Source organism: Rhea americana, unplaced genomic scaffold (assembly GCF_003343005.1).
Source record: "Rhea americana isolate MKP2758 unplaced genomic scaffold, rheAme1 scaffold_369, whole genome shotgun sequence".
NCBI classification, from domain to species: domain Eukaryota; kingdom Metazoa; phylum Chordata; class Aves; order Rheiformes; family Rheidae; genus Rhea; species Rhea americana.
This window is the reverse complement of record NW_028186500.1, coordinates 269,035-295,577: the sequence shown is the minus strand read 5'-3', so window position 1 is coordinate 295,577 and position 26,543 is coordinate 269,035. Positions and strand designations below refer to the sequence as shown.

The 26,543-nt window shown below is 49.4% G+C and overlaps 1 protein-coding gene across 5 annotated transcripts in view; it reads left to right on the top strand.

The window, feature by feature from the left end:
* The window catches only part of PTPRS (protein tyrosine phosphatase receptor type S), a 103,035-nt gene that overhangs the window by 46,608 nt on the left and 29,884 nt on the right, over positions 1-26,543 (top strand). For 2 of the 5 annotated variants that reach the window (XM_085312625.1, XM_085312627.1), the window contains exons 7-15: positions 7,898-8,167; positions 10,346-10,927; positions 11,676-11,809; positions 11,978-12,122; positions 18,037-18,342; positions 19,760-19,953; positions 20,402-20,428; positions 22,230-22,347; positions 25,725-26,315. In XM_085312625.1, the coding sequence (XP_085168751.1) occupies positions 7,898-8,167; positions 10,346-10,927; positions 11,676-11,809; positions 11,978-12,122; positions 18,037-18,342; positions 19,760-19,953; positions 20,402-20,428; positions 22,230-22,347; positions 25,725-26,315 (2,367 nt within the window). The remainder of the gene's footprint in view (positions 1-7,897; positions 8,168-10,345; positions 10,928-11,675; positions 11,810-11,977; positions 12,123-18,036; positions 18,343-19,759; positions 19,954-20,401; positions 20,429-22,229; positions 22,348-25,724; positions 26,316-26,543) is intronic. The other 3 variants (XM_085312628.1, XM_085312629.1, XM_085312626.1) reach the window with 2 other exon arrangements.

Below are 26,543 nucleotides of genomic sequence, written 5' to 3'. Positions count from 1 at the left end.
CAGTTCGGAGCTCTCCTCTTAATTTTGAAGGCTTCAGAGTCCCACCTCTGTTACTCCGGTTTGATCAAATAAGTCAGCTGCTTGGCTCCAGAGAGAGCACTCTGTGTAAGGACTGAGCATCTCTGCGCGCTCCTCTTCCACCTTGCAAAGGGAAAGGGGAGCGAACAGCGCACGGCAGAGCCGGGTGGCTGTGCTTTAGCAACCTCCGAGTTGCAGAGCTGCCGCCGTTGTTACAGGACAAACGATCTGCGTTGAATTTGTGGGAAGTTTTGCCCCATTTCACGCAGTGGTGCCCGTCAGGAGTTACAAAAGGCAGCGGTTGTGATGCTGTACGGGGAATTCGTTTCCCCTCCGCCCTCAGGAGCTTCTTTTTGCTCTGCTCTTTCCGAGCACAGGAAATTAAAAAAGGTTCAGCAGGTGWTTATAACAACCCGGTGCGCTCCCTGTGCCTGCTCAGGCCTTGCCCCCTCTCCTGCTGGAATCGAGCACGGTGCTTGTTCACCCCGAGTCGGGTTCTGCAGCTCAGCTCCTGCTGCGAACATTGCGAGTAGTTTTCGAGGCTTTCCGGAAAACCTCAACTCAGTCAGAGACTGAAGCTGAAAACAGGCCAGGGATAAACATGAAATGGCAAAATCAGTTCAAATCAATTAAAATAAAAATCACAAAAAATCCAGAAGTGGTATGCCCAAGACCTCAGCAAATATAGCTTCAGAATATGCTAAAATGTTACTAGCTTAATAAAAAACTTAGCCCATAGTCTTCTCCTGGGTTAAGTTTGGCTTATGTGTAATTTGACCATTAAGCTGGAGCTGTTGGTTGCTCAGCCTGTCCCTCAGTAGACAAGTAGAACGGTGCTATGTTGCTAAGCTAGAGCACTTGCAATGCCTTTTAGAAGCTAGAAAGAAATGATTGCAGATTTAACAAATAGCCACAAGGTCAAAAAAATGTGTTGATATTTTAAAATCCTAGTAATTTTAATACCTTTCCAGAGTAGTCTCAATAAATTCTTTAATGGAAAAAAGACTAGAGGCAGAACCACCACTAGTTCATACAGCATCCCCTGTAATGCYGTTTTCCAGGCCCCGGAGTTTTGGGTGGGAGAGTTCAGCGACAACGCTTAAGCGTTACGTTAGCACTGCCATGGGTGGGGGAGCGCCCTGTCCCTGTTTGGGGTGTCCTCAGCTCTGAAATTCTAGTTCAAAAACAAACAAAGCAAACAAACAACTTTGCTGTGTTTCTGCAGAAGGATTTCTCAAGGGTATCGGGAAATGGAAATGGATACAAAAAGCCACCCCCCAAAAAAACCCCCAAATCAAAACTGTATATATGTGCATATCTATGTATATCTCTCTATAGAGGGCACTTTGCAGGAACACTGTGCTGTACTGATCTCAAAATCTCTGCCTGCCTGTGTCTCTTACACCTTTTGCATCGCTGTTCTCTTTGTTTTAGGGGAAAAAATTAGATTACACCTTGTCAAATTAAAATAACAAAAATAAAAACGAAGCCTGTGTTTAATGTTACAGAGCTGCTTGGAAAACAATTGGGTTTAGATTATTTTACGTACAATCCTGTGAAAAGCAACAGAAAAAAATTACCAAAGACCAGAGATGTTCAGCCAGCCTGTCACTCAACTAATACGTTTATTTAAGTGGCAAAGTAACGATGATTGGGAAGGTAATGGATTTCCTCCAGACCAAATCCAAGCCTTGGTCTCATTCTTTATTTATCTATCTATTTACTTATTTGTTTTTATTCACTGTGAAGGAAATTAGGAAGGAGATGGGCATGAGGAGGGAAATATCTCGTCCTCTGGAGGGACGGAGGTCGGAAATCCAAACCCGAACAGCGTCTCGCCCCAGCGGAATGAACTGGCAATTGGAATGGGAGAGGGAGAAGGCAGAGGCGGCTGCACGGACAGCACAGGGGCAGGGACCGACCACCTTTTGGGAGGGGAGGACAGGTGTAATCTAAGCTTCACTAATAATGTAGAGGCTGCACATTATTTTGGCACCCTTTCCCCTACCCCCTCCTCATTTTGGAGCAAGACGGAATGACTCCTGTCTCACCAAAATGGCCAATAATGTCCGCCTTCTCACCTCATTTGGAGCAGCAGCTTGCTGAGTGTCAAAATGTTTAATACCATTTGGTTTTGTTTGGTGCTTTCAACCAGTCACTTCACTTTCTTTTATTTCCTTTTTCAATTGATTTCTTCGTTATGATATAAAATATATTTCTCTTTTAGTTGGTTTAATGTGAATCGGGGTTTGAAGTGACGGGTTCTTGTCTAGTATGTTCTCCTTTCCCCACCTCACTTCTCCAACATCTTTCTCCCTGAGCTAATCTGGAAGGGGCTTAAAAATTGGAACCGGTGGGTTTCCTCAGCGCAGACTGGTTGGTTGGTCCTCAGATTTCTCTCACTAGCAGCATCCTGGGAGCACATTTTAAGAGTGGATTCTAGTGTTGCAAAAGTCAGCCCTGGATCTTCCAGTGTCTCCTCCGACCAGGTCTGTAAATCTGTCCCTTTCGAAAACATGTCTCATCTTGTGGCCCCCAGCTCTGTTTTCAGCTGAGTGGTGGTGGTGGGGAACCTTAGGGATGTTGATTGGCACCTTCCCCTTGGAAAGAATAATTGCTGAAAATGCCACTCACAGAACACAAACCAGGTTAATCTCTGTGCATCCGTGAGCAGCAACAAAACCAATTGGCTTTACAAGGGTATGAAATACTACGGATCTGTTCAGTTTCCAATGAATGTTACGTTAAGCAGAATTTGGGCCACGGATTTGCCTGAGCAGAATGCTTATCCAACAAACAGCATAACAGAGACTCAAAACTAACTGCAGTTAAGAAATTTTTCTGTTCCTAAGAAATGGCTTTTCTGCAGTGAAGTAGTTCACGTTACAAATTTCCAGCTGCCATTCTAAAATCTGGTTCTATGAGGAACAAGCTGTATCCTTGTTTGAAAAAAGCTCGTGAGAGTTTTTTGGCCGTTGAAAATGTGTGTCAAATGTGTGTCTGCGTGTGCCTGCTTGTTTGCATGCATGGGGTAATGAGAGCATGTACACACGAATGCATGCAAGGTTGGCTTCCTACAGCGGGTCGGAAACATTTGGACAAAGCTATCATGGAAATCAAACGTCCCTGAAACTCAGGGGAAGGGGCTTCTTGCAACCTAGACGAGGGATGACCCTCAGCATCTGAAGCAAGAGAGAAGCGCGCGGAGGTGTGGGTGACTGCGGTCTTCACATTGTGTGGTCGTTTGGGATGGTTTTAATCCGAATTCTGCACAGAGGGAGGGTCTGCCTTTGGAAACCTGCTTTGCAACTCTTGTAAGGTTGTAAAAGCAGTGTGAAATAGTAAAGCACAGTGAAATAGCAAATCCAGTGTTAGCACAGGCCATGCTACAGGCTGCTCTGAAGTCAGTAAATACCTAGCTCTCAAAATGCAGCTGCAAGGGTGGCAGTTTCCTACAGCAGTCATTGATCTAAGACCAGTTTTTCTGCAGGGCACTGCGTGGCTCGGTTCTGCCTTGAGTTCAGAAGGGTTCCCTAGCATGTAGGCTTGTGTTAGGGGAAGTTAGGTCCATTTTTTCTGCCCTGGTGCTTCCTTGTGGAATGGGCGACCCACAGACCCTTCTGCGGTGCAGCGTTAACGCCCGCGTGGACGGAGACTCCGTGATCTCTGTTGCCGACGGCGGGGACTGCCCTCCGCGGCGAGCGGATCGCTCATTGACCTCGAGCGTAGCACCCGTCTGAAGAGCTTGTTTTCTGAGCCGTGCTTCCAGGAAGGTAGATGATACCACGGTGCGTGTAGCTTGTGAGATTGCTGGGTCAGGAATGCAGTGGGAGGACAGGGCTGAGCGGAGGGAAGAGGGGAGATCTGTCCTCCCTAGAAGTGGCGTGTGCCTGGCTGAGCCCCACGGAGGCGGCGTGGCCCTGGGAAGCAAGGGAGATCTGCTTTCCGGCGAGGCCATCCGTTCTTCGAGCGTGCCAGAGAGCAGAATGGAAGGAAGCTCGTCGCTGCGTTTTCTACATGTAAAATTTTGCTCTTTAAGCTGCTGTGTGCGAAACCCAGCTGGAGGCAGCGCTGACGCTGTTCTTGCTTCAGTCTCTAACCACACTTCGAGCTTGCTTCCCAGCACTGCTCTCCCCCCAGGCCCTGACCTAAAAGCTGACCCGGAGATGCTCAGCTTGAGAAACCTCRTGTCGACGGTCAAATCGTAGTGGTACGACAATTAAAATAAACAGCAGCGTGATGGCCCCTGGTGTCCAGAGAGGAGCCCTTCACGTGTTTCCTCTTACAGTAAATGCTGTTGTCAGAGTCCTGTGCCCTGGCAGGGCTGTGGCTAGGGACTCTCTGAGGTCTCCAGCATTTAATGGGAGAGTTTTTTTCACCTCTTAGGCTGGCGTGTGGATGTCTGTGTATTTGTGCACCCGTGAGTGTGTAGCTTTTTTTAAACCAGGATGCAGCACGGAAATGCGACTGCTCTTCTGTTCTTGCGTTACTCTGCTGCTGCCCCCAGTCCAAATTCTCCCGGTTTGCAGACTGCGCGCTGGCTTTGGCTGGCATCCAGATGTGCTGGCTGCTTCCCATTTGTTAAGTGTGACAAATGTCATTAAAAGAGCTGAAAAGTAAATGCTGCCCGGAGGCCCTGCGGAGCTGGCCTGAAAAGCCCTGGGTGCTGCGAGGCAGGGTGGGCGAGCGGCTTCGCCGCGGGGCTGGGCGCTGGGCGTGCGCGCGTGGAGGAGCCGGGCTCGCTGCTCGGCGCCTCCGTGGCCCCCGGCTTGTGTTTTGTGAGTGGGTTTCTTCCCCCTTCCCAAAACCCAGCCAGCGGCAGCAGTTTGCTCCCTTCAGACTCCGATTCTCAGCACTCCACCATACATCGAACGATGCTTTTCAGTTACTAAATTCTGGTTTGTTCTTCCTTTCTTTTTTCTTTTTTTTTTCCTTTTCCCCTTTCCTTTCTTTCTGAGTTTGCTTTGGTTTCTTTGTGGTTGGCCTCGGTTTGAATTAATTGTCTTGTTCTGTTTCCATGACAACTCGGTGTTTGCATCCCACCTGCCGCTGTTTGTTGCTGTCGGTGCTGTTTGCTGGCCGGATCTTGTCCGGCGTGTGTCTCCCCATCTCTCCTCACCCGTCCCCCCCCCTGCCTCCCCTCTCTGGAAGGTCACATACCGGCCCCTCCTCAGCAGAGTCATCCCCCCCCAGATCTGTCTGCATGGTGACCCCCCACTTGTTTCTTTTCAAGTTCTCTCCATTTTGTCTCAGATTGTGACTGGCGTGGTCTTCCCGTGGCTCCATTTTCTGAACTGCGGTACCTCCCGAAGCAGGCAGCGGGAAAGGAGGAGGGAACAGGCAGCAGGGATGTGCTCTCCGCTGCGGGCAGCACGTGGCCTGCTCTCCTGAGCCAGGGCTCGGGCCCGAGGTTGCCCAGACACTGTCGTGCTCGCCTTGCACCTTGCTCTAAGTAAAGTCATCTCCTGCTGTTAGTGCTGGGGTGAGTTTATAGTCTCTCCCTCCATGCTCCGTTCCTCTCCCCAGCCGTGTTGGTGCTGAGGACATGCTATCCATTCCCTTGGCAGATGTGTGCATGCGGGAGTTCCCCTCTGCCTCTGAGCTCCTAATGCCCCAGCCCTGGAAGTCTTTTTCCTTCCTTGCATCTCAGTACTGGTTCCTGGGTACCGATAACTATGYGGAAAAGGATCTGACAGCACAGGGGGGAGAGTGCATTTGGCAACGGAGACATCTCATGGTGAGCCTGTGGGAGGAGGCAAAGGCCGTATTTGGCTTTTGTTCAGCAAAGCCCTGGTCTCTCCTAGCTGCACCCTTCCCGTCTTAAAGGGTCYATAACATTGAGTGGCAGCCGGGCGGTGGGCTGGGATGTGAATACTAGGAAAACCCAGGATGTCAGATCCAGGGGGCACTGGAAGGCACTAGGACCGGGGAAGAGAGATGGCAGGCTCAGTGCTGATTTCCTTTGCGTGGGTTTTGCATGGGTCCGATTGCTGCTGCTTTTAGAGAGGTTGTTCAGAGAGAGGTTACCTGGGAGGGGGACGGCAGGGACAGATACTTTTCCCCCAGCACTCCTACCTCTCCTGCCCCCTCACTCGCCCTACCTGAGGGTCTGCTGCATGGCTGTCTCTGAGCCTAGGAGGATTCCCTTGCTCCTTTTCTCCTTAGGCTGCTGCCATACCTGCAACTTCATGGAGTCTGTATCCTTTTGTCTTTGCTCATGGGATGGGACCTTGCCCTCAGCCCCCTCCGTGGGAGGACTGGGCCTCTCTGGTCCACTGACTTTCCTCCTTCATCTGTTCTCCTGCTTTAACCCGTAAGGAAGAGCACCCACCTCGGCCGTCTGTCCAGCCCAGTTAGTTCAGAAAATGGAGCCAAGGAAACCGCAGCCTCCCCTYTGCGTCCATGTTCTTACCGTGTAAGGTCTGGAAGCTGCATCCACCTCTCTGCTAAGGAGATGCACAGAACATGTCACTGTTTTCTCRACGTCAAAGTTTCATTACCTTGTTTTTCTTATTAATTCTATTCTATTTATTATTCCGCCAGGGCTGAGATGTGACAATGTGAGCCACCACATTGGGTCACATCAGCTAGAAAAAGTATGCAGCATTAAAGTGGGTTTCCCCCTCCCTTCCCTCTCTTTCTCTCTCTTCTTTCTCCCTTCCCCTCCTTGTTCTCCTTCTCCTTGTCTTCCTTTCTTTCTCTGTTGCTCTCTTTCTATTCAGTATMCATGTGGGCATTTGCTAGCCGCCCATAAATTATATTTCTCTGCATTTTCCTCTCTCTCTCCTTCTCTTTCTATCTTTTTCTCTCTCTTTTTTTACCTATTTTGCATGATGTTTGTGACTCTGAGAGCTGCATCTATCGATGGAACCGTGTCAGATCTTAAAGAGGCTTCGTTAGGGTTTCTATACCCGAAAACCACAAAAATTTCATTAGAGTTTCTCATCTTTTCCACACTCTCTCTCGCTCCAGGGGGACCGCATCCCCCTGGACGGTTCTCGCACACACAGACACTAACTAAATTTTATCCTGCTCCRGGGACTCCCTCTCCCCCCTTTTCGTATTTTTGCCTCTTTACGTTTCAAGTGGTGTCCCTCTAGCCTTTGGCGAGGTGATACTTCTCTCTTTGTTGGATTCTCTGGGTCTAAACAAGACTTTGGCCTTTCCAACAAGGTGAAACCTGGAGAAGTTTCTACCTCTGCCCCTGCCTTCTCCTTGCCACCACCCCACGTCTGCAGCATCCCTGGCCACCCCTTGGGCGTAGAGCCAGCCAGTGGCTGGGAGCCCTCCTCTGGAGACGGAGGAGGCACCTTGGATCCTTTCAAAACGTGGTGGTGGACGGGTTGTTTTGCTTTGCCGTGGGAGAAGGTGAGAAGGGAGGATGACTCGGACTCCACTGGAAAAGGGGAGGAGCGGGCGTCCCAGGGTGCAGAGTGGGGAGCTGGGGGCTCCAGCGGCTGTGGAGGAGATTTTCGACGCTCGCCATGCCAGCTCTTGCCATTAAAGATGAGAAATTGCTAATAAATTTTTGTGTATTTATCTGTGCTGTGATGGGTCTAATCTTGATCAATGGAACCCTGTTGCTATGAAATATCGCTTTTATGTCTATATTCTATATATTGTTTGTGAAGTAAAAATTTATTTGAAATTTAATTTATTTGGTTTTTGGTTTTTGATTTTTTAATTTCTTTGATTTTTTGTTTTGTTTTTAATGAAGGAAGAAAATAAATGATGACAAACCCCATCTGTATTTAAATTATCTTTTACTCTTTTTTCTTTTTCTCCCTTTTCTTCTTTTCCTTTTCTTTCTTTCTTTGTTTTGTTTTGTTTTTTTTGTTTTGTTTTGTTTTTTTGTTACCTCTGTGCGTCTCGTCCACAGTTCGCCGTGTGGCCCCTCGCTTCTCCATCTTACCCGTCAGCCATGAAATCATGCCTGGTGGCAACGTCAACATCACCTGCGTGGCAGTGGGTTCGCCCATGCCCTACGTCAAGTGGATGCAGGGAGCGGAGGACCTGACGCCTGAAGATGACATGCCTGTGGGCCGTAATGTCTTGGAGCTCACAGATGTCAAGGACTCAGCCAACTACACGTGTGTGGCCATGTCCAGTCTGGGAGTCATAGAAGCTGTTGCTCAGATCACGGTGAAATGTAAGAGAGCGTGAGCACGCCTGCGTGAGCGAGTGCGTGGGTTCCCCGGCTGTGCACGTTTGTAGGAGTGTGCATGCACAAGTGTGTGAGCTGGGGCCTGGATGTATATATGTGCAAGGCATGTGTTGGGTGCATGGTCCTAGCAGAGTGTCTGAGCATTTGTGCAAAACAAACGTGGGCACATGTCGTGTTTTCTGCACGTGAGCATTTGTAAGTACGTGGTCATGCCTGACAGCCCTTACCAGCGCATGAGTGGATGTGTCATTGTATGGCTGTGTTTGAGYGGGTGAGTACCTGCTTCTGCTTGTGTGTCTCTGTGTGTCTGCATGGGGTGAGCCTCTGACTGTCTGATTGTGCACCTGAGGAGTGTGGAGGCACAATTCTGCACGTGAAAAGGTAGTTGTGCATGAGTGTGCGTGCATGGGAGTAGGAGCAACATGGCTGTATGGGCATGTGGGTGCCTGACTGCATGTATGTAAGTCCATGTTGTTACAAGCCTGTATGTTCATGCATAGGTATGTGAGCATGAGCAGGAAGACAAACCTTTGCACCGTGAGTGCCATGTGCTGGGATCTGTGCATGTGTCTGGGGATCCCACACACAAAGAAATTCTCAATGTATGAGAAGCCAGTGGCTTGAGATCTTTCCTTGCTTTAGAGATAAACCTTTTGTTACGAAGAAGACTGTGATTCAAACCCCTGCATGCTTGTTTCTGTCCTGGGACCTGGGGCTGGCTGAGCAGTTTGTGAGGAGCCTAGATGGCTTGAAGCCTGCATGCCATCCTGTTCCAAGGTTAGAGATTCAGACAAGGCCATGAGGATCTCTGGCATGTGTACCCATGTAGTAGAACCTAGTTCGGCATCTTAGCAAAGCAGCCGTTGTTGCCTCAGCAAGAAGGGGAGTAACCCCAGCTTTCAACTAGCAATTCCCAAGAGGATCACAGGTGCAATCTTCAACCTATTCTATCCTCAGCAGGGGAGTATTAAATCCCAAGCGTGATGCCCCTGTGGTTGGGTGAGTGTAGAGCTCTTTGAATGAGCTGGCGTCTACTCTGAGTGGTGGTGTTGCCCACGAGGGATCTGGGGGGAGAGGGGGTGGGAAAGGATGGGGGGGAGAGGAGGAGAAATACTCTGCAGAAGGGGTGGGTGAAAGCAAAACAGATCCTATTTTACCAGCGCCTCTGAGTAAGGGAGTTCTTTCTGACAATAGAGATGAATAGGGACTGTTGAATCTTGACATGAAACTGAGCTATTTGCACAGGGAGTGGGCTCATGTGTAGCAAAAGGATGCCTGGGGCTGGATTAAGGAACCCTTTATTTTTCTGCRGTTTTTTTTCCTTCCCCTTTTTCCTTGTCTTATATTATCAATTTAAAAATCCACTGTCTAAGATGCGTTGCATCAGCTTCCAACTGTCTACCTCCTCGGGTGTGCAATCTTGTCCTGCTGGTACATTCTGCCTTTTGTCTTTTTATTTGTTTCCTATTTCCCCCTGTGTTCCTGTGTGTAAGCATCTGCAATCCTTTCCAGTTGGAAAATGAAATGGAAATTTAGAGCTTTAGAGGTGCTCAACCCTAGAGAAGATGAGATTGGAAAGGGTCTAATGCATATATTGAGGAAAACGTGTAATGCGTGCTCTTAAAGGTGTCCGATATGCAGTGCACAATCTCCAGCAAGCTCCAAAGTTAGTCTGCTGGATGAGGGACAAGCGAGGTGAGCATTAACATGTTTGTGGGGTGAGATGAAGCACTCCCGAGTATTTATAGTTTTCTAGCTCTAGAGAGTGCAGTCTGCGCTATACTACTACCTGCAGGCTAAACATGAGAGATTCGGCAGTGCCTAAGCAGGGCAGTCAGTGCGATTTCAGAAGATCTGATTACGTGCTCTGAAGGAGCTCCTGTGAAACTGCTTTTCCCTACTGCCATGTGGGCTGGCGGATGCTCAGCTGAAGCCTGTGCTAATGGTTCCAGATGTTTAGCTGAACACTTTTCTTTTGATGGAGCAGTTTGAGGAGGATAATAGAGTGTATAACTAGGTTCGTAATATTTCAGCAGCACTTTACTGAGCTGCCGCACTGTGATTGGTACTGTGCCTCTGGCTCCTAGAGCCCTAACTAGCCCAATTAGGCACCATTTCAGCATATGTTTTTTTTTTTAAGTGTCTGTTCTTCCTGATTCTCAGCCCTCCCCAAGGCTCCTGGGACGCCGGTGGTGACAGAGACAACAGCAACAAGTATCACCATCACCTGGGACTCTGGAAATCCCGACCCTGTGTCCTACTATGTCATTGAATACAAGTCTAAAAGCCAGGATGGACCATATCAGATCAAAGAGGACATCACCACCACACGCTACAGCATTGGGGGTCTCAGCCCTAATTCTGAGTATGAGATCTGGGTCTCTGCAGTCAACAGCATCGGACAGGGGCCTCCCAGTGAGTCGGTGGTCACCCGTACTGGGGAACAGGCTCCAGCCAGTGCCCCCCGTAATGTGCAGGGGCGAATGCTGAGCAGCACCACCATGATTATCCAGTGGGAGGAACCAGTGGAGCCCAATGGGCAGATCCGAGGCTATCGTGTTTATTATACCATGGAGCCTGATCAACCCGTGAGCAACTGGCAGAAGCACAATGTGGACGACAGTCTCCTGACCACAGTGGGCAGCCTCCTGGAGGATGAAACCTATACAGTCCGGGTCCTAGCCTTCACCTCTGTGGGAGACGGGCCTCTTTCCGACCCCATCCAGGTTAAGACACAGCAAGGAGGTGAGCAGCTGTTTCACTAACCTTGGATGCACTGGGTTGCAGGAGGGAGAGATGTTGGATTGTAGCGTTATCTAGCCATGGATGCTGTGSTCAGCAGAACATTTCTTTCTCTTCATTGGCTTAATTTAGTTAAAATAGAARTAGCTTCTGGAGGGAAGTTTGGTCCAATGGCTGGAGCCAGAGGACCTGCAATGTGACTTCTGTACTGTCTTTTCTTGAGAGGGTTGCTACTAAAGTGGGTAGGGCAAGCAATTATGCAAAGAGAATCCTTTTTTGCTGTAGGATGCTTCAAAGTGAGGTAACTTAGTGCCTCTAGTTTCCTAGCATCTGTAATAGACCTAAAAACACTCACTGCGCTGGGAATGGTGAAACTTAACTCTTCTTAAAGTGCCCAGAAACTACCTGCCCAGAGCTGAATGAGGAATGATTAGTGGGAAGGGCTGTGTCCTGCACTGCCAAGAAAGAGGCACATGCTCCAGCAGCACTCCTCCAGCTTTGGCAGCTCCAGACAGTTTGCTGCCCTTGTTCTGCAGTGGGATCTAACCCTACGCTGCTTGAAAGGAAGGACCTACCCATTTGTAGCATTTTTCTACTGCTCAGATGCTCTTCACGCCTAGACCTTAAAGAAAGTGAAGTTAGGAGTCTTTTAAATAGCCAAGTAAATGTGGTTTCTCCTGTCTCTCATCTCTGCCTCCTGTGTCCCGTCTGCCGTGTCCCGCCTGTCCTGTGGGGTCCTTCTCCATGTCAGTTCCTGGGCAGCCAATGAACTTCCGAGCAGAAGCCAAGACAGAGACGAGCATCGTGTTGTCGTGGAGCTCTCCCCGCCAGGAGATCATAGTGAAGTATGAGCTCCTCTATAAGGAAGGAGACCACGGCAGGGAGGTGAGTCCGGAGAGAAGCAGCGCAAAGGGTTGGGGCCTGGAGGAGTGTCCTGGCCCTCCATTCCTGAGGTGGCTGAGAGAGGGGAGCAGGGCCGGTGTCTCCAGGCAGGGCTTGCCTCTGCTCCTTTTTGTTTGTTTTTATTTTTTTCTTCCCCCTCACCCATCTCAGGTGTCGAAGAACTTCGAGCCAACGACCTCGTTCACTGTGGAAGGCCTGAAGCCCAACACTGAGTATGTCTTCCGGCTGGCCGCCCGCTCGGCTCTGGGCCTGGGGGCCTTCACCCCGGAGGTCCGAGAGCGCACCTTGCAGTCTAGTAGGTGTCTCTCCTTTTCCCACCCTTCTCTGAGGGGAAGACAGTCAGGGAGCCGCAAATGGTGGGCACAGGGGTACGGAGCAGTGGGGCATACGCTGCTGCAGAGCTTCCTGCATCTAGGCTTACTCCGTGGGGAGGGGGGCATCACGGGGACCTGCTGCCTCCTTCCCTTGCAGATGTAGACAGCCAAAATGCTTGATGGAGCATGCTGCAGGCCAGGGGAGCACGATGGGGGCAGAGGCAAGTTAGCACCATCCACTTGATGGGGTGGGGGCAGGCACGGACAAGTTTGTCGCGACGGGCCGAGGTCCAGCCCCAGCGCTTGGTGCTGAGCATGCTCAGGGAGGACGGCATCTCCCCGCAGAGGACGGCATCTCCCCGTCAGCGCAGTGACTTGGCTGTTAATGAGCAGAAACTGAGCAGGAGGTGTCTGGAAAGGGGGCACCAGTGATGGGGCAGGGAGATGGGGGAACTGGGAAGGAAGAGGAGAAGGGAAGGCGATTTCTCATGAAAAGTCCCAGCGTTTCCACCAGCCTTCGGAAAAGCAGCCCTCATGCAGCTTTTCGTGAGAGACTCGGTAGCCCATGGGAGGAAGGCCGGCTGTCCCCGGCTGGGGATGGGCCCGGTTGGGCTTGGGCAGAGCTGGAGAGAGGAGTCATGTGGAGGCTGGGGTTGGGGGACGTTAATGACACCAGGATGGAGCGTATGCAACCAAAATGTGCTGGTTTTAGTTTAATGGATTGTCTCCCTTCGCTGTTGCCCTGGGGACAATAACCCTGGACGGCAATATCTCAACCTGGGCTTTTCACAGATCTTTGCTTTTAAATGAGGTGTTTTTTCACTGCATGAGTGGCTGTGGCAGCTGTTCTTTGTGTTTTCTGTTTCCTCTCATCTCTACTAAATCACTCCGCCGCAGTTTGGAGTAGCCGGGAGCAGAACTAACTCAGAAATGGCTCTGGGCACCAATGCGAGGAGAGGGAGTGCCTGCTCCCGTCTCTCAGAGCCCTTAACATGGGAGAGCAGCGGGCTCCCAGCCGGGTGCCAGCCCGTCTTGCYGTTTAATTGTCACTTTGTGCTGTCTCCCTCTCTTCTCCCTCTCTCTCCCTCTCCTTCTCTCCCCCCCAGGAGTGGGAAGAAAGGGGAGTCTTTCTCTATACATCCTTAYGGGGTGCTTTCTCAGGCCTCCAGTYCATTCAGAGATATTTTGTTTTCTTCTTTCCTTCAAATGCTTTCCTCCCTTTTTTTTCCTTTTCTTTTTTTAAAATATATATTGAAAGAAAATCCTTTCCTTTCCTTTGCTGCAAGTCTGCTGGTTCTGATCCAGTCTGGGACTGTCAAGAGGGACACCACGGTGAGGGTGGTGGAAAATGGGTTGAAAGGTCCTGAAAAATAAGTGGTGTCAAACTTACCCACACTCTGCTTCTGTTTTGCAARGGGATTCCCTCCTGAGAGTCACGTGGAGGGGAGGAGAAGAGGCTTTGGGCGTTGTGCTTTCTGATTTGGTGAAAACAGGCTGGAAGCGGGGTGCGGGTGCTGAGGGCGGTAGGACTTAGTGACACTGCATAGTACCCTCTAAAGGGTGAAGAGAAGGGGAGCTGGGAAGGGGGAAGGCTTTGGGGCTCTCTCTAACCTGGCGCCTGCCCAGACCGAGGCCTGCTTTGTTTCTGTAGCGCAGCTTCCATAGGGATAGTTTCATTAATTTAACGCTCTTAAGAACATCAGCTGGGAGCTGTCAGTATYCTGTAACATGGTGAAACATTTTTTCCTGGCTGGCTGTTGGAGGAACGAGTCAATTCTCCCTGGTCCGGGCGACATCCTTCGGCTCACAGACCTTCTGGCTCGGGACAGGCTTTTGTGTCTTCCCTCCGCAGCTCCTTTTCTGTTTGGCTCCTCCTTGGCCCGCTCCATGGCTCTCATTTCTCCTCTCTCTCTGTTGCTGCCTGCCTGCCTGCCTGCCTGCATGCTCTCGCAGCCCGATGAAACCCAGCTCCCTGCTCTCTGTCTGTCTGTCTCTCACTGGGCAGTTTCACGCCATGATGGCATCTTGTCTCTGCAGCAGCAAAGCCTCCCTCATCCTCCTGCCGCCTGCCATGGTGTTCGGTGCTCTTCCCCTCCTAGCTCGGCAGGCAAGCATGCGCCCGCATGCCTGCAGCCCTCCCTGCACTGAACACCCTTCTGCGCAACACCCTCCGCCTCCCTGTCAGGGAGCTCCTCCCGAGCATCATAACCAAAGTAAAATCCATTAAACTAAAGGTAAAGTATCTTTTTCTTCTTGAAGTAGCTGGGTTTTAACTCTTCAAGTACCAGAGACGTAGACTGTGAAAATAACAGACTCTCATGGTTGAAGGAAGCTCTTTTGCCCTTTCTGACTAGCCATGGCCTTCCCAAGGCTCCTTAGCAACTCTCCTACTCAGAAATTGCAGAGTGCAACAGAGAGGGGYGGGTGCTGTGAGGCTCCATGTGCAGGTGTGGAGGAACAGCAGGGATTTCCTACCCTTCCTTCCTTCATAAGAAAGGATGTTTCCCCCACCCGTTAGCTCTGCTCTCCTTCCCTTCCCCCTTCCTCACAGTACATGAGGTGAAAGAAACTTGTACAAAGTCTATGGTACCTAAAGGGTTAAAAAACATTGTATTGCACAAGGTCAGTAAGGGTCATTCTTGTGGCTTGGACAGTCAACTTTAAGGCATGTAAAAGATGCAGTTCAGGTGAGTACTGGCTGGTCTCAAGCAGATTCACAAATACAGTCCACCCTGTTGCTGCAGGCTCACACACACATGCGTGGATCAACACAAACACAAATATGTCCTGGAGCCCGTGGGAGGGCGGGAAGGGGTTCCCCAAAAGCTGTCTGCTTGGTGAAGATGGAGACCAGCAGACAAAGATGATCATCTGCCTGCTGGTGGGTTCTTGCCTGTGCTTTGGCTCCCTTTCCAGCTAAGGGGTCTGTTGCAGAGGTGAACTCAGCCTCCAGTTCTGGCTGCAGTACTTCCCCTCCTGCAGACAGCTCCAACCTTGCCAATTCTCTCCCCACACATGCATGCACGTGTCTAGGTCCATGCAGGTTGGGCTGGATTGTGAAGGAAACTCACAGTGCCATGAACTCCCCAGATGCGTCTCCAGTGTGGTCAGCCAGCACTTGGTGGCTGTTTTCATCCAGGTGCTGTAGCCAAGAGTGATGGGGAGGGGGTCTGGGYGGGATCTGGGCCTTTGGGCTCTTTCCCCTTCTCCCTCACCACCCACCCACCTCTCCTTTTTGACCAGAGAAAGTGCAAACGTTTCCCAAAGGAGACCTCGCTCCAGGGCCTCTTGGTAGGTCCCTGTGCTGGAGCGTAGAGGGTGAGTGAGCAAGCGAGCATAACCACGCGCAGCAGCTGCCAGTGCAAACAGTGAACCCAGGTGCCAGCTGGAGCTCCGGCTCTGCTTACTGGGGCTTTCATAATGAGTTTCAGGATGGAAAGGGTAGGTTGGGTCAGACCCTCTCTGCAGTGGGTTTCTCCACCATGGTGGCTATGGCTGGGTTGCTAAGGAGGATAGGTAGCTTTTAGTACTACCAGCCCCTGACACGGAGAAAGAGGGCAGTGAATGGCCTCATGGCAGGCACTGGAAGAGGGCTGAGTCTTTCTTMTCCATACACTGAAAGGGACTTCAGCTGCTTCTGGGATGCAGGAAGGAGCAGTGCACCTGCCCATTTTGAAGATGGTGGTGCTGCATGAATGTCAGCAGATGGAGAGAGCTGTGGGGGGAAGGAAATCCATCAGCAGCTATCTGCCATGGCTATCTGCCACCCTGCTCTCTGGACTTTGTGCAGGTAGCTTAGCAAAAGAGAAAAGAATGGAGTTGAAAACTCCCGTTACTGCAATAGTTAGGATTCTGGGGGAAGGAGAAGAGTAACTCAGTCTGGGGGAGCTAGTGGCAAGGCAGGCTGCATCTAAAAAGCCAATCATGTGCAGAAACCCACTAGGAGCTTGGTCTGGCCTTGTAGCTCAGTTTCTCTTGTTCTCGTAAGAAAGTCTTATAAGTTAGCAGTTGAAGCATGGAAGGTAGGTAAACAGACTGGGAATGTTCTGGAAGGAATCACTTTTATATCAGTATTATTTTTTTATTATGATTTTCTTGTTAGTATTTTTGTTTTAAATTATCAGCTTGATTTATCTTTTATTTTTAAGTTTGTTGCTTTTGGGTTTTTTTTGCTTGACATCTTTTGCATTATTTTGCGTGGCTAGCCATGGTCACGGACTGTCACCACTCCAGCTGCGGGATTTCTTAGCATAAGGTTTTCATTTTGCTGTCTTAACTAAAGCCGCAGGTTAATAATGAAGCTTCAGAAGTAGGAGGGCAAAACCCAAAATGACCTATTGGGCAAAGTGCATGATGCGGTGTAAGGACCTTGTTCACCCTTATAGCAAAACCYCCTTCCTTCCATTTAATGGAAGCATGTACAGAACATGTGACTTTTCCACCAGTGTGAACTGGGAAAAGTGTGACTTGGTTTAATAAGGAGTCCTCAAGGCAAATTGAGCCTAAACTTCTGATTGTGAGTCAAAGTTGGGATTGAAAGATTTGAAAAAATCATTTCTCAGTAAAGAGCTTTTGGTTGATTAAAAAAATGACAGAAATGAGAGTCACCAGCATTTGTTTACTCCTTTGCTTTGGGGATTTTCAAGGACACCTCAGTTTCTGGCAGTACCTGCAGAATTAAAAACTATCTATTGCAGTCTGACTGTATTAGGTGAGCTTGAGTTTGCAGGTTTGCCTTGAAAATTTGTGACACTCTGCTAAGCTGGACTGATTGATTATAACCAGTAATTGAAAGAAGTCTGGCCTAAGATCGCCCAAAGTGGCCAGTGTCCCTCACCGATGGCAGGTCACAGAAACGGCAGGCTGTTTTGTCTGGACTTGACCAAGGTCCCTGACCCGTGACAGCTCCTGGGAACGGTTTCTGGTGGTTCTCGCAGTGTCTCAAGGCACAGCCTCAGCAAAGTCACCTGGAGCAGCTCAGCAAACATCTAGAAGAGCAGCCCAGCGCTAAGAAGCTGTGYGGTACCCTTCGTCATCTCCTTAAAATCAGCCTTTTGGGGGTTGTCCCCTGCAGCRGTCAGGACACACGGCTGCGTAGGGCCAGATTTTCCAAGGTGTCCTGGTTTTTGTAGGAGGACCCTTTGGTCGTTTAGGCAGTGAGTGTGATRGCTGTTAGGCATGCTGCCACTTCTGGCAGTCCCACTGGTTCCCGAATACCTGGTAAACGCTGTTCCCTCACCCCTTTGGAGATCTTTTCTCCAAACCCCACCCCGTCTAAGCGCTTTCTGCCACGCAGCATTGGGTGGTTGTTGCTTGGCATATTCTAGGCATTGCCGCTATGGTTTTAAGCCYCCTGGCAGCTTGCGGACAACTAAGAGCTTATGTCTGGAGGACTCTTAAATGGTGAATTTAAGCCTCCTGGCAGAAGATTTGCTTTTCTCACTTACTTTTCACCGATCACTCCAAACAAATACGAGGTTGYGCAGACCGTGGTTTGGAAACAAGTCCAGGGTTTGCTGGGCCATTGTAAAACCAGGAGTTAAGAGAAAGGGTCTGTTATAGGGTAGCAGTTTGGTGACAGACCCTCTTAGTAGGACCCCTCTTGGCTAGCCCGCCTCCCGTTTCAGCCCTTTGCTTTATAACATTTGGGTTTCGATGCCCCGTTTCACTTCTGTTGGCTTTTTTTCTTTTCCTTTTATTTTTTTTTAAAAAGACCAACAACAAAAAGATCTCCTCTTTTTTAATTTTATCTTCCTGAACCAAATTTTCGTACGTTTTATTTTAGATTTTTTTGTTATCATTTTCTTTTTTTTGTTTTGTTTTCCTTTTATCTTTCCCATCTTTTGTTTTCTCCCCCTCCTTCCCTCTCCCCTCCTGAATTTTCCCCCCTCGTAGAACCGTCCGCCCCCCCTCAAGACGTAAAATGCGTCAGCACCAGGTCCACCGCCATTCTGGTAAGTTGGCGGCCGCCTCCGGCCGAAAGCCAAAATGGCGTCCTGGCTGGCTACAGCGTCTACTATCGAGCGCTGGACTCGGAGGACACGGAGCTTAAGGAGGTGAATGATATCCCCCCAACCACCAGTCAGATCCTCCTGGAGTCCCTGGAGAAGTGGACAGAGTATCGCATCACTGTCGTGGCTCGTACGGAGGTGGGGCCGGGCCCGGAGAGCTCGCCGGTCGTCGTCCGAACAGACGAAGATGGTAATTGCGCTTTTCTGTTCGCTGGGGTTGTTCGTTGCGAGGCCCCTTGGGAACACGTGTCCCCAGAGCGGGCTTTTCCTGCCAGAGCGGGGGGACGTGTTGAGTCCCGTTCTGTGGCTGATCGGCGATGCAAGAGCAAAGCCTGGACGGTGCCTCAACCCAGCCACCCACCAAGAGGGCTCARAGTCGGGGGGCAGCGTCTGCTGCCGTCTCCCAGGGCCCCTCTAGGAATCGGGGCTGTAGGATTTTCCTTTACAGTAGTCTTTTTGAAGGGGAGGGTGTTTTTTGGAATTTTCTGGGCCTCGTCTGCACCGCCTTCCCCGAAGAGCTGCCCTTCCTGAGCAAGGAGGTGATGGCGGTTGATGTCACGGGTAGCAAGGAAACAAAATTGCAGAAGGCAAAGGGATTGCTGCCAGAAATTTTTTTGAAGTATTAAGAGTTCTTCCCGCAGCCCCTTTGTTACTAGCTCCTCATTAAGTCAAAGTACTGATTAATGCTGGAAAGGAAAAACCTGTTTGTTAAAGTTTCAAACCACTTTTAATGACAAGCAGTCACATTCTAGTGCGCTGGTCCARCTTGGAGGCTTTTAGCACAGTCAGGGACAGAGAGACTTGAACTTTCCTGGTATTGCTGCGGTAAAAGGAAACAAGAAAAAAAAAAGGTGAATGTGTGCATGAAGGGAGGAGGACAACACTGAGGATGAGGCAGGACTTTTATAAGTCATATCCAAACTCTTCAGACTTTCTTCCTCCATCCCCCCAAAAAAGCATAAAAATAAACCCAATAGATTTATTCCCAGTATGGGGTTTGTTTCCCTGCTTGTTTGCCCACATCCAAATAGACAGAATATCTTGCACACAGAAATTGCGGGGTTTTTTGCAGATGAGGCGTGCATGCAGAGTTTTTTTWAAAAAAATAAAAAACACCTCCGATTCCATCAAAGACATTTCTTGTCTTCTGTCCTGAGGTGATGCAGCTGCTGTAACCACCAGGCTACCTGCCATGCCAACTCCAAGGGCAAGTCCCCCTGCACATCCTATCCGCCCTAACCTCCTGCACGCATGGCCAGAGCTTATCTGGCTCWTGAGAAACGGGCTTTGCCCTTAGAATTTGATCCAGAACTATATGGCTTCTTCTATCCAAGTGAGCTGGGAAAAAGGAGCCAGTGAAAGGATGACTGGGCTGTGAGATGRACCTGCTTACATGCATCCAGATCTTTGAGCCACCTAGATAGGTCTCCCAGAACTGCTTCCCTGTTTCTCTGAATAAAGGCCAATGGCAAATGATGATTTGCCTGTTAAGTCTCCTCCTTTCAGGGCCAAAGATTCAGTGTGTGTATATCCCTATGCAAGTGAAGTAACAGGCTCCAGATGGGAATACTCACGTGACTCCTGCCCTTTTCCTCCCTTCCTCGCAGTGCCCAGTGCGCCACCTCGGAAAGTGGAGGTGGAGGTCCTGAACTCAACTGCCATCCAAGTGTTCTGGCGCTCTCCAGTCCAGAACCGYCAGCATGGCCAGATTCGCGGCTACCAGGTCCACTATGTACGCATGGAGAAYGGAGAGGCCAGGGGGTTGCCCCAGATCAAGGATATCATGCTGGCTGACGCCCAGGTAAGGACTCCCTTTTTGCTCCAGTCTCCTCTTCTCTAATGGAGGCTTTGAGGGGRTGGGTATTCCAGCTGCCTGCTCTCATCCTAAGCAACATATTCCTGACGAAAGTAGACAGTGAAGAAAGTGTCTCCTATGACAAAGGTATATGTTATTTTTGTGCAGTTCATTTGCAGTCCCAGACAATAGCTATTGTGGAGGAGTATGAACTGCTCTCCCAGCACTGAACTAAGCACCATCCATGTGTCTGGGAGGTCTTTTAAGAGAGGCAAAGGCCACAATGGAATCTACTRATTTCTCCCACTCTACTTCTTCCTTCATGCTGGCCTGGTAACTTCTGACCTTGTGTGGCTGCTTGCTCAGGGACTCCTTCCTCATGCTGTGTCTCTGTCTTTCCGCTCTTTCCCCTCTTGTATTCTCATGTGCAAAACCTCTCTTGTTCTCTGTCCAGTGGGAAACAGATGACACTGCTGAATACGTAAGTAAAATAGCAAAAATTCTCCCATCCTGGTTCTGTCCCTTCCCCTCGCCCACTTCATGTTGTGTTGTGGTATTTTCCTTTATTTTTTGCAGTGCCAGTGTGTCTGTTTTAAAGCCTGTTGTTGGTATTCCCATGCATTGTCCCTGCCCTGTTCACTTTGCTCTGCAACCCCGCGTGATTGTGGTGTTTGTCAGCAYGTGGCAATACTGCAGGGTTCTCCCCTAGGCTCAGGAGGAAAGATGAGTCTGCTGCTCCTCCACAGGGAGGCAGCTGGGATGTTGGATGTTGACCAAGCTGTATTGAACATATGCTTAAAGCAGGCTGGTCTCCAGCCACCTCTGGGCTTAGCYTGTGTCTGAAAAAAATAGGTTAAAAAGCATTAGGTATTCGGAGCGCCATAACTTCCAAACTACCARGGCATGTACAAATGCTTTGTACCCTTAAAGGGCCAAGGTTCCTAGGTATTTGTTTATATGAAGCATTGAATCACTGTTGGCCTTTTTGTGTTCTAAATGGACCTTAAGATCAACCTGGCCAGTTGGCTTTTGCTAATTCTGTTAAAATGCTGAATGATTTTGGTGATCTTACAGCTAAAAATGAGTAGGAGAAAGCCTTTCCTTCTTGGAATAACAGGGTCCCAAGATAATACAGTATTAAACTGAAGGCATCTATTTGAGAGTGCCAAGTGCCCTACAAAAGTGAAGTGCCTCTGTTTCATAGATGAGGAAACTGAGTCATATGAAAGGCAAAGTGTCTTGCCTGAAATCTTAGCAAAACTCAGTGGCGAGTGTGAAAAGGATGAGTTTCTTGACTTCCAGAAGACAGACATGTTTCTCTTCCTAAGGGCTTCTAAACATGTTCATTGAAATCCTGCTGGTTGAAGTTCTGCTGTTCCAACTCCTGCTCAGGTTTAGGGCTAATATGAACATTTCCAGGACCAGCAAGCTTCCTGGTGCTCCCCTGAAATTTAATATTTATAGGACTAAGGGGAAGTGGGGCATGAGGGAAGAGGAAGGCCATAAAACAAGCACAAGATTCACATCTCCCTCTTTTTCAGGGCCTTGGGGAAAACCCTGCTGCATATGCCCCTGTCCTGTTTGATTTAGCACGAGTCTGCCCGTTGCATTGCAGCCCTTTGAAGGGCTGAATGCTTCACTGGGAAGGGCTATTCTTGAGGCCGATCTTTTAACAAAAGCTCTTGGGAGCCAGGTGTGTTGAGGCTGATAGAGGATGGAGGAAGGAGGATGTTGGGGATTTAGCAGAGTTTTGGCATGCAAGCAGAAAATGTCGTCTTGCACTTTGCGTTAAAGCAATCCCTTTAATATTATGAATGCATTAAAAATATCTTTAAGGAGGGCAGAGAGGGGAGTGGTGGAGAAAAAAGTGTAATCTCCTTGAAACCACTGAGAACTCCTCTGAGACGGCATAGTGAAGAGGAACGCTTTGAAGAGCGCAACAGTGTTTTGATGGCTGAAGCAGTTTGTTTTGAGATAGGGAATGTGTTAGAGGTAGATCTGGAAGAGAGTACATTTGAACTAGGTCTCTGCAGAGACATGTTCTGTTTACGGAAGAGCTCTTTGCAGCTGGAGTGTGTATGCACCTTGCTAAAGGAAGGTAGCTGTCTCCCCCCAGCCAGTTGCCACATCTGCCCGGCTGCCAAGGATTGTCTCATGGTTTCATACCTAGTGAATGTTCCTGCATGCTAGAAAAGAGCAGAGACTCATGCAAGGAAGAGAGATCTAGCTGTRTGTATGTATCTAGATACTTACATCATTTTCCTTTGGAATCTTGCAAACAGGAAATGATCATTGCTGGGCTCCAGCCTGAGACTGCATATTCCATTACCGTAGCTGCCTACACCATGAAGGGAGATGGGGCTCGCAGCAAACCAAAAGTGGTCACCACCAAGGGTGCAGGTAAGAGTCCTTTCCTGCCCTTTTGGGATTCACCAATTTCCTAGCACCCCAAAGCCAGGAAGCTCTTTCTCTAGATGCAGCTTCTTGCATCCCTCATAAAGAGGAGAGCCTTGAAACAAATGCCACACTGCCCCTGAAGATGAAATTATGCCTAGTAGAGTAGAAAACACTTCGTTCCTCACAGGTAGCCCTCTTTTTAAATTAGGATAATTTTCTGTCCAATGCTGTAGAAAGCCCACAAAAACACCGAGTAATGCAAGAGGATGAATTCATTGCTTGTAATCTGAATTGAAGTGCACTACAAGTAAATAGAATCTGTGCCTGATCTGACCTGTTTGGTGACACTGGAGGCTCTGTAGCTTTGATGGTTGGTACACACACGGGTATCTTGAGAAACAGGAGACCCAGAGGTCTACTGTAATGGTGTTGACTTGCAAAGAGATGAAATGCAGCAGGGAGAGAGTGATGGCTTACACTGCCCTCTCCCCTCCTCCTCCAGTATTGTGTCTGAATATGCCCATCCTCTATGCTCAGGACTAGCGATCAGTCTGAAAGAAGACTRGTGACAGTACTGACCTTTTCTTGCATATGTTTCTGGGACCCRGACTCTGTCTGCCTGTACCATCTAGATTTGTTCCTCCCTTTGACCTATTCTTTGCAGCAAAGTGTCTGTCAGCCTCAGTGCAGAGGATGCAGGACCATGTTGGGATGGCAGGGGCTGAATGGGGGAATGACAAAGGGCAACAGGGTATCCCTTGCTTCTCGAAACAGTTCTGCTGCAGGCGGAAAGGAGACGTACGCTCCCAACAAGTCCTCTCAGCGCCTGCATTCTTGTGGTCTTGTTTTTGCTCCAGCAGCTAAACCTCTGCTCTGTAGTACAAGAAGGGTTTCGTGCAGTGGAGGGAGACTACTGTGCTTGGATCTAGGGTTGATTCTCCTGCAACTTGTCTCCCTTGGATTGTGGTTATCTCTTCCCACTCCATCTCACTCATGGAAGGCCTGGTCAATGCAGCATGATTAACCTGGAAACCCTTGCTCAGACTTTGGGGGCAGCACARACACTCAGCTGAGTGCACAGGACAGGGAGGACTGAGGACCGCTGGCCGGGAACACTCAGGGCTGAGGCTGTGCCTGTTCTCCATGACCTCTTTTTCTCTGCCCTAGCTCCCACCATCTTCATCTCATTTTATGTTCTTGTCTTCCAACAAGTGAACAGGATTTCAGTCTTTCTTTTCTCTCTTACCTTTCCTGCMTACTTAGGAGATGGTATGTAAGAGAACAAGGTTGCTTTCCAGGACAGCAACCGAGTCTTGCAAATGTCACAGCATAGTGCCTTTGGATGCCGATATCTCTTGCCCTCACACTTTGTACTGTCAGTGCACCTAAGCCTTTTCCTTCACTCAGCCTCTTCTCCTTTTCCCTCCTGCTTTTCCCATGTTTATTCTCACCATCTCTTGGGTTCTCTCCTCTCATTTCCTTCTTCCTAGGTCTTTTTACCCTTTCCACTGTTCTCTCCTGGAGCTTTTCTCTCTCCCTACCTCCMCTGTCACTCTCTCTTGTCATCTGCCCTCATCTCTTCCCATTAGGATTTGCAGTGCAGGTGATCAGTCACAGAAGGATATTTTCTGCAGCAYAGCAGCTATTACCCAAAACTCAATTTCCCCCAACTCGAAGTAGCTATTAAAAAAAAAATCTTTCAAATGGCTCTGTAACATTCTTATCTTCTTCGTAGTGTTGAGTCAATATACCTTCTGAGAGGAAAGATTTCTTTCTTTATCATTCAGGGCTAGAGGCGGAATTTAAATACTGTAATACATCCAATTTTCTCCTTTAGTGTCTACACCAATTGCAAAATAAAACACTTACTCCACCTTTTTTCTCACCTTCCTACCAGACAATATTTGTTGTGCAAATGTAATATTTTCAAGCTCAGCTGATTATAGTAACATTTGTGATAAAAAACAAAACATAAAGGTAATGGCATTGTTTTTCTCCATAATGTGTTTCCAAGGGTGGTTTTCCCAGCACTGTTTCCTAGCTATTTTTTGGCAGTTTACAATGAATAAAGCATTTGTTTCAGAGACAACCCCTCATCTCTGTGTTCAGTTGTCAGCTAATGCACCAGGCAGAGTGGCTTCCCCAATTTGATTCTGCCAGCATCCCTGACACGCAGCCTTCTTTCCTGCTGCTTCCCTTCTTCCCTAGCCACGTTACAACTGTCCACCCTCTGGACCCTCTGCTTGCCCCTTGCTGCGAGAGTAGACCTGGATCTCCCTTAAACTCTATTCTCTCTCCTTCTCCTATTCAACCACAAGAAATAGCAAGGCGGAGAAAAGGAAATTAGATCTCTAAAAATGGAGTGAGTGTAAATGATGCGTGAGCTGCTGGAATTAATGCTCTGAGTTCTCCAGCTTCRGCATCCTCTGGGGCTGTGCATGCCATTTAGCTGTGGCTGTGGGCTTGCTTAGCAGTTGGGCAGTGCCAGGGCTCATTAGACAGAGGCACTGCTGAGCCCCTGCCATATCCGCCAAGCAAGGAGGATCTGACACGTTAAGGAGGGAGCTAGCTGAAAACACTCAGATGACCCTTCCCATCCCCCAGAGCAGAGAAACTGCATGGAGTAAGCACCAACTCTCCCTCCCTCTCACAAATTCCCACTCTTTGAAGAGTGGAATGAAGAGAGAGTTCCCACTCTCTCTGTGCTTCCTTCTTTCTATACCCAACTGGGTGATCAGATGCCTGCCAGATTCACTTCAGCTGGCCGTGTGCCTGCTGCTCAGGACCTGGGGCTGCCCAGACTTCCTTTCCCATCCTTCATTACTTCACCTTCAGCAGCTCTGGCCTTCCCAGCCTAAGCCAATCTGTTCCAGTCTTTCTGCATGAGTTGTGCTGTGTAATGGACAGAGAGAGAGGCTAGGAGTTTGGGAAATTCCTGCATTCATTCTTTCCTGCCCAGGGAAGCGAGCTGCTTACGTGGTTAGGGCAGGAGGCTCGTAGYTGGGACTTCTGCATTCTTTCTTCTCAGCTCTGGGAAGGTACGTGATCCAGTGATAAGAAAGGACATTGAAAGAGAGGAGCTATATTCACCTTGCAACCTGTCCTATGGAAAGGGAAGAAAATGACTGCAGAAATGTGTCAGAACCTCACAGTTGAAACTCTGGCAGCGCATCTCATTTCCTAAACTTAATACCCTCTGCTTGTATAGGGGATGGGTAGCAGTAGCCCCTTTCACTGGGGGAGACACTAAAGTACACAGACTTTAGGTGAAACCTTGCCACTGATTTGGGGAACCTGTTTCTGCAACTCGAGAATCTCTGCGTCTTCTTCCCAACTGCCTTGGCCCACGTTTGACAGAAAGTGTCTCTCTTCTCTCCCAGTCCCAGGGAAGCCCATCCTGTCTGTGCACCAGACAGAGGAGAACACTCTTCTGGTGAAATGGGAGCCTCCGTTGGATGCGGAAGGCCAGGTGATGGGCTACCGGCTCCAGTTTGGCCGCAAGGATGTCGACCCCCTGGCTACCTTGGAGTTCACAGCCCTGGAGGATAAGTACACCGCTCCTAGCATCCACAAGGGCGCCACGTATGTTTTCAAGCTGGCCGTGAAAAGCCGGGCTGGCTTTGGGGAGGAAGCTGTGCAGGAACTCACTACCCCTGAAGACGTCCCCAAAGGTTACCCCCAAATCCTCGAGGCGAGCAACATCACTTCCATGTCGGTCCAGTTTGGCTGGCTCCCCCCCGTGCTGGCCGAGAGGAATGGAGCCATCGTCAAATACACCGTGGCCTACCGGGAGGCCGGTTCTCCCGGCAACCCGCTGGAAAAAGACCTGCCCCCCTCCCCAGAGAACTCGTACACCCTCAACGGCCTCAAACCCAACACCGCCTATGATGTTAAAATCCGTGCTCACACCAGTAAAGGCCCCGGGCCGTACAGCCCGACTGTCCAGTATCGGACGTTCCAGCTGGATCAAGGTAGGACTTACCGGTTTCTCCTCCCTCTCTCTCCTTGTAACCGGGGCTGGTGCCAGGAGGCAGAGAGCTGGAGAGGTCAAGCCAGCCTCAGCCAGGCTCGTGAGTAAATGCAAAGCACTCTGGTTTCACACTCAGTCCCTCAGCTCCTCTCTGCCTTATACCAGGTAAGTCCCTTTTACCACTTTCTTGTAAGTTAAGTCCGGACACTCTTCTTASACTGGCACCTGA